At 49.9% G+C, this 13,300-nt stretch overlaps 1 protein-coding gene across 4 annotated transcripts in view; it reads right to left on the reverse strand.

Annotated features, from left to right (window-relative positions):
- Positions 1-2,661: 2,661 nt before the first annotated feature.
- The window catches only part of NFASC (neurofascin), a gene marked incomplete at both ends in the record, with an annotated part of 53,510 nt that continues 42,871 nt past the window's right edge, over positions 2,662-13,300 (reverse strand). For all 4 annotated transcript variants that reach the window (XM_084275977.1, XM_084275978.1, XM_084275976.1 and 1 more), the window contains 3 exons: positions 2,662-2,893; positions 9,203-9,272; positions 9,862-9,993. In XM_084275977.1, the coding sequence (XP_084132103.1) occupies positions 2,662-2,893; positions 9,203-9,272; positions 9,862-9,993 (434 nt within the window). The remainder of the gene's footprint in view (positions 2,894-9,202; positions 9,273-9,861; positions 9,994-13,300) is intronic.

Consider the following 13,300-nt stretch of genomic DNA (forward strand, 5'->3'; position numbering starts at 1 on the left):
AAGCAGCGAGGATCTGGTGTGCTGGGTGGGAAGGAAGAGGCTTTTCCACTCTGCAGGCTGTAGCTTCTTTCTCTCCTTCCCACTGGTGTTTGGGCAAGAAGCTACGTGACCTTGGTGCTGGAAGGACAGCCGTCGGCGTGGGAAGTGACCAGTCCCGTGGCCGGGGTCTGCCTGGCATTTGGCCTCATGGGTTTGCTTAAAATCAGAGTGTGTGTCCTGGGCAGGGGCTGGAGACACTGCCCTTCACCGGGCGGTGGCAGGAACGGGCTTGTTGCATGAATGCACTTACAGTGATGGTGCTGGAGCAAGGTGTGGGCTCCTGCTCTGTGACAGGACACGGACGGAGGGCCTGGCAGATGGGTTCCTGTGCAGAGCAGAGGGAACATCCCTGCGCTGCCCAGGGGGGTGGGCAGGAGCTCCCCCAGCTCTAAGAGGGGGCTCTGCCTGTTAACACCAGCCTAAACCCTCCTCAGCTGACGAGATGCACATCATTCCTGTTTGGTTGCATCCAGTGCGCTCCTGTTTCCTCCGTGTGATCCAGCAATGGGTGCTGTGCAGGTGCTGTGCAGGTGCTGTGCAGGTCCAGGCTCTTCCTCGAAGCACAGGATAGTTGTGCCATTAGCAGCTTAAAGAATGTTGCAAAGTCCATCTCAACAATCCACATTAGTAGAAGTATGCTCGTTAGCAGTATGTCTTCATAGCAAACCAGCTTGAAAGCTCAAAGAATCACCTTAATCCTATTGCCTTTAGTCTGCTATGCCCAACAAAAACACCCTCCTTAGAAAAGGAAATGAAAGAAAAGTCCATCCAAACATCATTCACCGTCTGTGAAACGGTCTGAAGGAATCCAATCTCTCTCAGCAAAGGTACCTTTGGTTTCAAAAGTGCAGGAAGTGGGAGGATACACATGGCGCTGGCCACTACGTACGGTCTATTATAAAACTCTACCTTCTACAAGGATCCATGCTGCCTCAGCTGGGAGAGCTGCCCAGGCATCCTACATCCTACTGCTCTGGCGGATCGAAGACCATCACATTAGGGGCGCGTTAAGCGGGGGAGAAGGGGGGAGAGTGTCAGTTTGTTAAACTTCACGGGAAGTTCGAAGCTGTGTAAGGCATATGAAGGAGCACTCCTACCCGAGACGCTTGGTTACAGTGTGTTAAGGGTTAACTTAAATCTCGTGTTCTCTTGATATGTAAATAAGACAGCGGAGGGGGAGTCCCACAGCGCAGGTGATGGCTCCTGGAAGGGTCTCGCTCAGGCGGGTGGATGGAGGAGGGGAAAGGCCACTGTCAGAAATGAGGAGGAGAGTTTGGTGGAAAACACCGTCCATCTGGCTCATCCCTGGTGCCTGGGGGAGATGTGGACCTCAGGTCCTGCCGCGTGTCTCCGAGGGACGTGCGTCCCTGAACCCTTGAAGCTGCTGATCGGGAGCTGTGGTGAGGGGGGATCCTCCCCCCAGCCCCACTGGGTGCTTCTCATCCTGACAGGCGGTGTGGATTCTTTTAAAAAGCAGTGATTTCTGGTCCCCTCGTCCTGTGTTAATACTGGTCCTGCTTCTACTCCCTCTTTGCTACATAAGATTCATGGAGTTGCCTTTAAAAGAAAGCGGGCATGGTCTGGGGGAAGTTCCCCCCTCCCCCAAATTCTTACAAAGCAAAGATCAAACTGAAATGGTTTACCTGCCATCACCCAGGCAAGCAATGCTGTTATCCTGGACTCGGAGCATGACTGGCACCTGACTGTCCTTCCACAAATCCCACAAGCTTGTCTGCACCCTCTTGTCTATTGAGGATGCTCCAGAGCCCCGGTGGTGGTGGTGTGACGTCCCCAGGGGCTTTGCAGTGGGGATGGACCACGGATCCGCAGTGCCGACCCGAGTTATAATGCTGGGGGAGCCATAGGGACCTGCTCTTCCCTGCATGGGTGCTGCTAGATCTTTTGGGAAGGAGTTTGTGGTGCTGACAAGTCTGGGAGAGGCTACAGGCAAGATGCTGCCATGAGGATGGATGGCTCAGGAATACAGTGTCCTTACCCAAGGATCCACCACTTTCCTCCTTTCATGCATTTATGTTGCTCTTGCTGCTCCACCCAGGCCCCGCTTGCCCCTCTTCCCTTCCCAAAACTCTTCCCCTTCTGCCTCTCTCCCTCCCCCCACAACTTCTTCCTCCCCTTTTATCTGTATCTTTCCTGTAAAGATTAAAAAGAAGATTTTTAAACTCCTCCCAAAAGAACAAAAAGGGCCTTAGGGAGCCTGGGCGGCCGAGCCCACGGTGGCCCCTCGGGCTGGCTCTAGGTGCTGGGGCCAGCCCCGAAGCTGGAGTGCAGCTCGAGCATCCCGCTCCTCCTCCAGCCCCTCTGGCTCAGCCCAGATTCAGCTACAGCTACATCCCATCCGCGCCCCAGGAGTCCTTGCCCTTCGCTTGTTTGCTAAGGATAAATGGCATCGGCAGCCACACCAGGTCTGCCTGTTTGCTTAGATTTTTTTTCTTTTTCTTTTTTTTTCTATTTTTTTCTATTTTTTTGTTTGTTTGTTTTATTGTCACCATGGGTTGGTTCCGCTCACACGTTTCTGTTGGGGGTAGTGGCGTTGGTGGCTGTTGTTTAACCCCCCCATCCACTACAGACACCTCAGGCTGTTCGGGGCTCCAACGTGTTGCGCTATGCCAAGGAGTAGATAGCATTGACTGGGGAGGTGGCTTCCGAGCTCTCGTTGCCTTCGGTCTCCTCTTTGTCCTTCTTCACCGTGTACTGGCCAATAAAGGAGCCATCCTCGTTAAACTGCCCTTCACCCCCCTCTCCATAGTCCACCAAGCTATCGTCACTCTCCTGCTGCTTTATCGTGCCGTCCAAGGAGGTCTGGCTGTTGGGTAGAGGCTTGTTGTCTTCATCGCTGGGTAGCAGAAGACAGACAGACACAGTAAGGGTTGAGAACGGGGTGGGGGCTTACAACCTTCACCCAAGGTCTGGATATTCAAAACTAAATCCAGTCTGCAAATATACTGACCAGACACCACAAATGCCAGGTGCTCTGACTGCAGACGGTCAGTCGCGACGTGAAGGTGGGTGACAGTGTCTGTGCAGGAGCCCATGACCACCTGGGTGATCAATAGGTGCTGCAGTTGGCATTTCTGCACCCCCAACCTTCAGTCTTTTTTCTCTTTAGAAAGCAGTTATATATTTTTTTAAGCTCTATTACACGTGATGGCTTGAGAGCAGCCCAACTGGATGTATGTTATAAATATCCTTCCCTTGTCATTGCTCAGATTCTTTCTTTCTCCTGGCATTGCAGCCAACCTGGGTGGTGTAACCTGGTTTAGTGAGGTTTGTTTCCAGATTCCCTTGCAATAAACCACACTTGGCTGTTTAGGTAGCTACATGCATCAGGGAGCACTCTGAAAGCACTGCGAGGGGGCATGTACAGGATGCCAAGTTCTGTGCAGCTTCCAAAACTCACGGGAATTTACCTTTCTGAGCTCATTTCTGAGCATCTAAGCTTGTTTGCTCCACTTTTTTATTCTTTTCTCTTTTTTTACTAGAAAGATTAAGCCAGGTCACTGAAAAAATAAATAGTCTGACCCACAGGAAAAAGCACAACCCTTTAAAGAAACACTTTTAACAACAACAACAAAAACAAATAGGGAAAAGCTGTTTTCTCTCTGGAGGGCCCGGGCTGGTATCTCATAAATGCAGATAATGCTGTGTGGAGGATGAGAGTGGAATGCTACATAAAAAAATTAGTTTTCATATCCACTAGTCCTTATTTCATGGTGGATCTTGTGTCCAGCATGCAAATTCTGTAACATTCCTAAAGGTACATATGTACCTCGAGCATTTGTTCTCCCACCTCTATTCTTCTCTCTTTATTGCTGTTCTAGTTTGAGACCCATCAGGCTTGCTGCCCAGCATGTCACCCTGCTCTCTTCCTTTATTTTTCTTAAAAATCAGTAAAAGTAGCAGGCTTTGGCTCCAGCCCCTGGCAGTCGGTGTCCAGGCGAAGGTGTTTGTCTCCCACAAAAGCATGAGAATCGCTTTGATTGGGCCAGGGGAGAAAAACGCTCTTTAGCTGGGGAAGCCATTAAATCTCTCTCATGCCATTTAATTAATGGCATCGGCTCTCTGCAGTGGGAGAGGAATTTGGGATCCCACAGTACAGCACGCAGCGCTCCAGCATGTTTCCTTGTATCAGCACTTTGTGAATTAAGCAGTGACACAAACCCGAATATTTCAGTCCCTGTGTTAACTTGGCATCACAATAAAAAAGGACTTGTTAGCTTTGAAAGCAGCTTCTTTCTGGGGAGGAGGGGGGGGGGTGTGTGTTGTGGGGGGTGGAGAGGAAGAGAATTCAGTCTGCAAGCAGGACTGCCAGTTAGAAAGCCCAATAAATGCCAAGTAGAGAGTGGCAAAATCCAGATCCCTTTATTTGCAATGTCCTTACCCGTGTTTTGGGGTTGGTTAAAGCTGAATCTAGAGCCAGATTTTCCCTAAGGGGGGGAATGAGGGGGGTGGTTTGCAGCACCAAACACCCCGGCACTGCATTTCCCGGACCTGCCCCCTGGTTTTACCTCTCTCCAGTACTATTTATCCCGTTAGTGCATTAGGAGGGTGAAGCAGATATTCATCAGCATCTTGATGTGCTATAACCCTGTTAAAATGGATTTCTAGGGGCTTTGCTGATGTGTGCATTAGAGAACCAGAGCACCCAGATGAAAACCATTTGGGAAACGTTGTCCTGAGTTGTATAAATCATTGAGCAGAGGGAGAGGCTTGAGCTGGAGGGAGGAATTTCAGGGCTGAGACAAAGACTTGAGTGGATTGTTTAGGATCTAGCATTTTTTTTTTCTCCTGTCCCTTGCCACCATCCCTTGGGAGTGCGGCAGCACCAAGGGCATCGTCCCCAGGTCCGACCCTTGGCTGGTCCCACTGAATCAGGAGGGATCAGCTACTTGAGGGTGGGGCTGGCAGGGGTGGGGAGGGCGACCCTGGCTGGTGCTTGGGGGTGCCCCCAGCCCACAGAGCATTTCTGAGCAAGATGCAACTTGCTGGACATGGGGGTACCTCCCCCCCCCAACCAACCCCCCCCCGATGCCAGCAGGAGTTAGAGGGATCTTGTTTAATGTGTTAGGTGGAGGCAGGGACACAGGAATAGGGAGGGGAAGGTAAAAATTCAGCTATAAAGAAATAAATAGCTAAAAGGAAGGAAAATAAATTTAAGAAAAAAGCTAAATGTGCCGGACTTCTGGCAGCACGTGGTCCTACCTTTCAAGAGACCTTCATGGTCCATGTGGATAGACCAGGTGAAAAGGAGAAGAAAGAATGGGAATAAAACAGAGAGAAGCAGAAAGAGCCTGATCAGAGAGAGGTATGATGAGGTTCTGCATTTACAGGGGCAGTGCTAAAAACCAAAAAAGAAATGTCTCTGCATTCCTCATGGAGCTAATTGCCTCGTTATACCAAATGGAGCCAGTATAATTGTTCAGAGCTGGATGAGCCTCACTGGCTTCCCTGAGAAAGCTACTACAGAGCAGCAGGGGCTGGCACGGGTGGGAAGCAGGCTGCTTGCTGTCAGGCTGCTCAGGAAGGGTCGTGGTCGAAGCCTGTGGGCAAGTGGCTGTAGGGAGGAGCGGTTGCTGCTGGGGACCAGTGTGCTGGGGACAAGGGCCAAGCGAACGGAGGGGTCAGTGTCCCCTCCAACCTGGCTTTCCCTGATGGAGCCATGCACCAGTATTGTGTTATCTGAGAGCTGACACCTCCCCAGGTGGCTTTGCCAGACCTCTCCTGCCCTGGAGAGGCTCAGAGGATGGCTCGCTGTCCTCCTCTCTGGGTGCGTGCGGAGATGGCCCGTGCAGGGCAAGCTGGTGCTGCCTGCAGAGCTGTAACCTGTACCACAGGACTCTATCCTGAATCTGAACCAGAGCCCAGAAGGTAAAACCACTCAACTTTCCCTTCCCAGCGGCCAGGGTTTCCAGCCAACTCCCCCATGTGCAGCTGAAACATTTGGTATAATGAGGCACAGTGACTGGCACAGAACATTGTCCAAGGATAATGGTCTCCTGCTTTGAAAACAAGCTTCTCAGCTTAGCCTCTGCTCAGGAAAACCATTATTCTGTTAGTGGAACAGAAAGATGTGACAGTATCTCTTAATTATAGGCTGCAGAGATTTGAAAGTTGCATGCACAGGGCATTAAGGACGTGAGATATGATGAGAGCATATCAGACATGCTATGTGGAGGTGGGGAGGGAAACCAATGAAGAACTCACGTCAGCTCAATTCCTGTCCTTGCCTGAAATACTAATTGCTACCCTCCTTGAGCCTAACATCGCAATCATTTTGCATCTTAATCAGCCAACAGCGTTTCATACCAATCCTTCAGGTTCACCTTCCTTTCTGCCTCCTTGAGGAAAGCCTCCCATTACTTCTCCCAGGAAACCTGTTGTTCCTGAGATGGAGGGGGCTACCTTTATGGGTTGTTGGATTTTGTTGTTATTCTTGTTTGGGTTTTTTTTTTTCCCCATCTAGTGCATGGGACAGTGTGATTGAAACTTTGGGAGCATCTTGGCGCTTGGTTGTTGCCCTTCTACTGACTTCTGCCTTCAGCTTGCAAACTTTTGGGATTAGGGCTGTGAATAAAAGTTTGAGCTTCAGCTAAGGAGAAGCTGCTGTGTCAGAGGATGAAGGATTTACCCCATTCCTTCCCACTGCCTGGAAGGCAATGCCCCTTGTATGGTGCTTGGCAGTAAATGCTGCATTGCTGACTGTTGCAATGCTGTTGACCATGCCAAGAGTTTGGTTCTCCTTCCATGCAAGGCAAGCAGTCCCTGGCAATGCTGTTGCCCTAGGAGTGATGGGGGTGAGGAGTTCTTGACTGCAGGTACCTCAGCGGACTCTTGAGAAGCAGATCCCTGAAATCAGTGAGTACTGCCAGAAGCTCGGCTGTGGAGACCTTGTCTGAGATCCAGGTGATGGAGCTGAGCCCGTGGGGTTGTGTGTGGGTAGCTCTGGGGTGATGAGATGTTTCAGGCATGCTACATGGTATTCACACCACCCTACAAATTTGGGCACCAAGAGGCCCCCTGTGGTGACTCAGAGCATTAAGGGGACTTGTTCTGGTCACAGTATAGCTGTGTAGGTCAGTCGTGGTTATGACTGGGGTCTGCACACAGGGCAATGCCTGCACTCCTAAGGGCTTGCCTGGGAAGAGATGCTTTTGCAGAGCCTGCAGAAGGATGAGGCTGAGCTAACATCTTCGCTGCTGTTCTGCATGTCTGGAGCAGGAATCTGAAGGGGCCACCCCCAGACTGCAGCTTGTTTGTGGCTTTAATGTAACTGCCCTGGTGTGATTTGACTCTCCCAGGAGTGACACCCAAATCTCACAGGGAGGTGAGGAAGGGTTTGCCTGCAGCTGTTCTGTAGGGCAGCAAAGAATCTTGGCCCTTTGCTACAAAGTGCTGCTTATTCTGGGTCTTGCTGGGGTGTGTCAGTATCCTGCATAATGCAGGGGCAGCCTGGGGAGCTTTGGGCTCATGGCATCCTTGGGAGAAAGAGAGTCATTCCTGAAATGGAGTTCCTGTTCTACTTCTGTTTACAACGTGTGTGCAGGCAGATGGATTCATCTTGCTTCCCCTGAAGTCTTTGGCAGCACACATCTTGTTACATCCCTCACTGAAGGGTGAACACACTCTTCCTATCTTTGCTGGGAGTATTGGTAATGACATGGGGCTTAATTAACCCCCGTTTTGAAGTCAGGAGAAAAATTCCTGCTAGCCTAATTGGGCTTTGGATCCAGCTCAGCTGGATAGGTGTGGTTTAATTCTTTAAAGAAAGGCAAAGCCCACTGTAGATGCTCAAAGGGCAAGATGTAATACATCCCCCTCATCTGTCAAGTGTGGGCAATCCAACGAGACCCGACACCGTTACCTGCTTCTGCTCCCTGGGGGCACCCACGAACAGCAGCAGAGCAAGGAGTGCTGCCCTGCACCCCAGCAGGCTGGGGAGAGCACTTGCCCCTTTCTGAAATATCCTGGGAGTTTCCCAGGGGTAAAAACAGGTGCTGCTGCTCTCCGAAGGATGCTGCTTTGTGTGAAAGCAGCTGAGTGGAGTTGCAGGGGGATCAGAGTGGTTTTAGCAGAAGTGCTAAAGGTGTTTCTGTAGGGTTTGCCTGGGCACCTTATGGAAAATCCTTGCCTGGGATGTAGGCAGACGCCCCAAAAAGCTAGTCCTGCATGCTTTCAGGGCTGATCCAAACACAACTTTGGGAATTTGGGTAATGAAGCTGCTGAAGGGTCTGGAGCACAGATATATATATATATAGATATATATATATATATAAATATATATATAAAAGGAGGAGCATCTGAGGAATCTGGGGGGCTCAGCCTGAAGAGGAGGCTGGGGTCTCTACACCTCTCTGGGAGGAGAGGGTAGTAAGGTGGGGATCAGTCTCTTCTCCCAAGTAACAAGTGACAGGACAAGAGGAAACGGCCTCAAGTTGCACCAGGGCAGGTTTAGGTTGGGTATCAGAAAAAGTGTCTTCACCCAAAGGGGTGTCAGTCACTGGACCAGGCTGCCCAGGGCAGGGGGGGAGCCACTGTCCCCAGAGGGATTTAAAAGCTGCATTGATGTGATGCTTAGGGACATGATTGAGTGGTGGGCTTGGGAGTGCTGGATTAACGGGTGGACTGGATGATCTTAAAGGGCTTTTCCAACCTAAACCACTGTGTGGTTCCATGATTTCCCCACGGATACTCTCTTATGGGTAGGAGAGAGGCTGAGCTACAGGGTAATATACCTGAAATAGCCTCAGACTGCTTCAGAGTTTAAATTTGGGGATTTTGTATGTGTTGGGAGTGTCATTAAGGTTGATGCACTCTGGGCAAGAGCTGCGTCGCGAGTAGCTGACACCAGAGTCCCAGCTCTCTGCCTGGACTGATCCTCCCAGGCTGCGATGGGAAAGGAGGAGACCTCAGCAGCATCCTCACAGCCTGGTGACTCTTCTGGGGGCTTAAGGCAGGAAATGTTTCCTTTGGTAGGGGACTTGCAGGGGGAAGGAGGCAGGGGGAGGAAGGTGGGAAGAAATCATTTCAAGAGGCTGTGTGGCACCATGGTGCTGCGGTTATGTGGAGGGGTAGCGCGGTGAGGTCGGTGATGGCTGGGAGTGGGGCTGATGGGGAGATGTGGGTACACATGCCAGTGGAAGCATACCTGTAGTCAAACGACCCATCTTCTACGTTCTTGTCTTCAGGGTTTAGATGCTCATCTTTATTGTCCCGCACTATAAACAAGCACATCCCCAACATTCCCGTTAAAAAGCAGTACAGGAGATAAAAGCTTTATGAGGTAGTAACAGCAGCTGGCTGAGGCTGTCTCTGTGAAATCCCAGCGGGGTGAAGTACAGCTTTTCATTGACTCTAAAAAAACCCCACACCTGGGAGGACATGCAGAGGGCTTGCAAAGGACACTGCTGTGGTGGCACCAGGGCACGGGCGCTCCAGCCAGTGAGAGAGGATGTATGAATTGGTGAATTTTCCAAAGGGTTTGCTTTGGGAAAAAAATTTAATGAAGTTTTTGCATGAAAAAGATCTTTTTCTAGATGGGAGAAGGAAACTTGAGGAGTGGAAGGTTGGGTCACACATAGCAGGAGTGTCCAGCTCTGCAGCCTAAAGCCTGCACAGCACAGAGCCCTCCCCTGACCTTTAATTAACTGAAATGCTGCCCACTAATAATAGTGCTCCCACTCCAGAGAAAGAAAAGCCTTTGTAATCACAAGCATCTCTCTGAGAGCGATACAATTTGATTAGCCCCCCAGAAGCCCAGCGGTGTTTAATCCACGAGCACAAGCGATTGCCATGCGACACCCTTACCTGGGTATTTCCCGCCCCTGCTCCTCTTAATGAAGCAGACGATCAACAGAATAAGGACCAGCAGAGCTATGGCACACATCAGCCCGATGAACCAGCCCTGCGTTGCGATGTCCACGTGATTCTTGGTATAAGCTGGGAGGGAAATTAAGGGTGGGGGGGGGGAAAGAAGAACAAAGCTATAAGGGGCATAAACCACAGAGAGAATGAGATGAATAGTAAGACTTTGGGTTTAGAAATTATCTTTAGCTCTGCATTTGTGTGTGTCTGTGTGTGTGCTGACTGGGTTATCTGAGACTGGCACAGGGATCTGTAGCCCTTTTTTGGGTTTTTTTTTTTTCCTTTGGTGGTGGTAGGTCAGCTCAGCATTTTAGCAGGAGCTACAAACAGCGAAGGGTCACAACTTAAAGTAAAACCTGGCAGAGACCAGTGAGAAAAGTGCAAATAATGGCAAAAGAAGCTGCGTAACAGATTTGATCTTTCATTTTACTGTTTCCAAAACCTGCCCTGGAAGAGAGAAGGTCTGGAAGAAGCATGCCCAAGCAGATCCACTCCCTGGTGTGCAGTGAGGCTGAGCAGCATCACTTGGCTCCAGAGGGTTGCTGAGCCCCAGAGGGCTCATTGGTGTCCTTGAGAAGCCCGAATCGTGCGGGACAGCCTTCCCCAGGCTGCAGAACCGATGGGCAGTGGCTCTGCTGCCACCGCTGCCGGGTCCTGCTGCCTTTGGGTGGTCGTGGAGGGGGTCTCCAGGGTTGGAGCCCACCAAGACTCAGCCAGTGCAGAATGCCAGCTGAGTCCTGGCTAGCTGAGAGGCAGCCTGACAGCACTGGGAAGTCTTTTCTCCTGGGGCCAACTCTTTCACACCCCTGCTCCCAGCACCCTCACAAGGCTGGTGAATGTCACTCTGGTTAATCCCATCGAGGAGGTGTTTTGCTCCCCAAACAACACTCTGGCTCCTAACTGCCGTGTCCTCCCTCACGTACTCTGACTCCTTGTTTGCAGCTCCTGCACACGGTCAGACAGACAAATCCATGTCCTATAAATAGCAACAAGCTGCCATTTTCTGGCTCTCATTGACATGCGCTTCGTATTCAGCAAGACAGAGCAGAGGAGAAAATAACCTTCAGCGCAGCAGGGGGGCTAAATTTAACCAGACTGCAGTGCAAACAGAGATAGGTATTCCTGCCAGGAGTGCAGGAGATCTGAGCTGGGTGTGACTGGACTGGCATTTAGCAGGGGGATGCCCAAAATGGGCAGGAGCATCCTTTTGCTGTGCCCCTGTGGCAAAACCCAAGATGGTCCTTACAAAGGAAGTGATAGCTCTCCCTTAATGTTTTTTTGGGTGAAAGGTTCTTGTAAGAGGGATGCCAGCTTTAAAAATGGGTTGAATTGGTGAAGTTTCTTAACCCACACTGTTTCAGGGCTGTAAATGTGTGCTTATCCCATCAGAACTGAACTCAGGAGGCGCTTTTCCTTAGGATGAAATCTCAGTCCTGCTGTCAGTAGGCAATCACAGGCAAACCATAAGAAGGAAATTCAGATAAAAGAGGAGAAGGACAAGAAGAAAGAGTGCTGTTTGCTAAGGAAATTATCTAGGACTCTGAACCGAGCTCCTGGGGAAGCTGGGTGGAAGAAGTTTGTCTCATGGTGCCTTGGCTCCCTTTTGCTGCTTTTCCTCCAGCGCTGCCACAGTTAGTATTTACCTTTGGTACAACCTGAGCTACTCAGCCTCGAAGATGCACTTTTTATAATGGAGAGAATGAGATTATAAGAGAGCGGAGCCGAGAATGGGATTCAATTAGTTGAGCGCTTGGGGAGGAAAGGGGAAGAAAGCTTCACCAGAGAGCTTTGAAATGGAAAGAGATTGTATTAGGAGTCCTGATGGGATGGGATTTGTGCTGAAACCAGCTCCAAGGGGGAAATAAGGGTCTGCAAAGTACAAAATGCCAGAGTAGCCAGAGAGGTGGGTTGGGGGGCTGAGTTTTGTGGGGCGGAGGGGAGGAGGGATTTTGGGTACCGAGTCACCAGGGGGATCTTGCAGTAGGATCATGGCACTGACTATCGCCAAGGTAGAGGTATAATTGCCATCCTTCCCAAAAAAGCAACACATGATGACAAAATTATAGTCACGGCAATCTCGTGGTTAGAGTAAACGAGTGACTGTCATTGCAGCGTTCAGAACGAGAACATTAAGTACATGGCTGTCAGAGAGGATGTTTTGATTTGCTTTAATGTAAGGCCAATGGCAAGGGGAAACAGTGGAAGGCAGCTGTGTAATCCAACAGGTATTGATTTGAAATGCAACTGCAGCAACTGTTTCTTTCTTTCTTTTTTTTAATTAATTAGAACTTAGTGCCAGAAAACATGGTACCTAACAGTCATTGTTTCTGTGCCAATAACAAAGCTGACTGTGTTCCACCAACACAAGACCAGCCCAATGTTTGTCTGTCTTTGTAAAGCAGATTGCTGGGTACATACAAACCTCCCTAGCTCCAGCCCTGCGTGATCTTCTTCCCCATCTTTGTACAGGCTGGGGATTTATTTTTTATTATTTTTTTTAAATTTAGATGGTATCTTTGCATTAAGCTATGCCTGGAGTTTCAAAGTGGCCTTTACTACTGGGAGGAACTCTGTTGGGTTATTGAGCTGTCAGTAAATCGGAAGCAAAGTCCTGCAGCCACAATGAAAGCAGACTTCATCTCATTGATTTCCCCTCAAACTGAAGAAATCTTGAGTAGCTATTTGCAAAACATTCAGAAAACCCCAAACCCACAAAAAAACCCAAAACAAAACAACAATGTTTTTGGGGTTTTTTTTTAACCTCTGGTCAAAACCATTCCTGATGACATATCATTGTCAGCAGGGGCCAAACACTCATGTCAGCAGTGTTCAGCCAGCAAAGAAATGGATCTGCAGCGTTTATGCATGCAGGGATGGCAACAGCTCCCTGTATCCCACAGTGACAGGGCTCAGGTCACTGTCGCAGGGATGAGGTTGACCCCATCCTTTAGTCTCAATGATAATACGGGTGGGGACCCCTCAGTTACAGAAAATAGATATGCTCAGACTGTCAGCATCAATCAGCCAAGGATATTGATTTTTATATTTTTTTTTAAACCCTTTCTCCCTAATGATTGCTGTCCCTTGGTGTCTGTTGTGCAGGGGGCTGCTCCTGCCCTGCCCAGGTCCCAAAGGTGGGTGAAAAGCAGGAGAGAAGAGAAAAGAGACGGGTCCATATCGGGGAAGTGGGGGATGGCGAGTTCTGAGCCTGGGGAGGATCCAGGAGCAGAGGCACAACTGAGGATGCAACATTGCAGCAGGAGCTGTTCTGGAAAGAGACTGAGTTGGGAAAGGGTCTCTTTGATCGTCTGGGGTCAGACTCAGCCTCTGCAATGTAGGAACAGTCTGGGAGCCCAGGGACTTGAAAAGCTGCAGACAGTTT

Source organism: Gallinula chloropus (assembly GCF_964237585.1).
Source record: "Gallinula chloropus genome assembly, chromosome: 27".
NCBI classification, from domain to species: Eukaryota; Metazoa; Chordata; class Aves; order Gruiformes; family Rallidae; genus Gallinula; species Gallinula chloropus.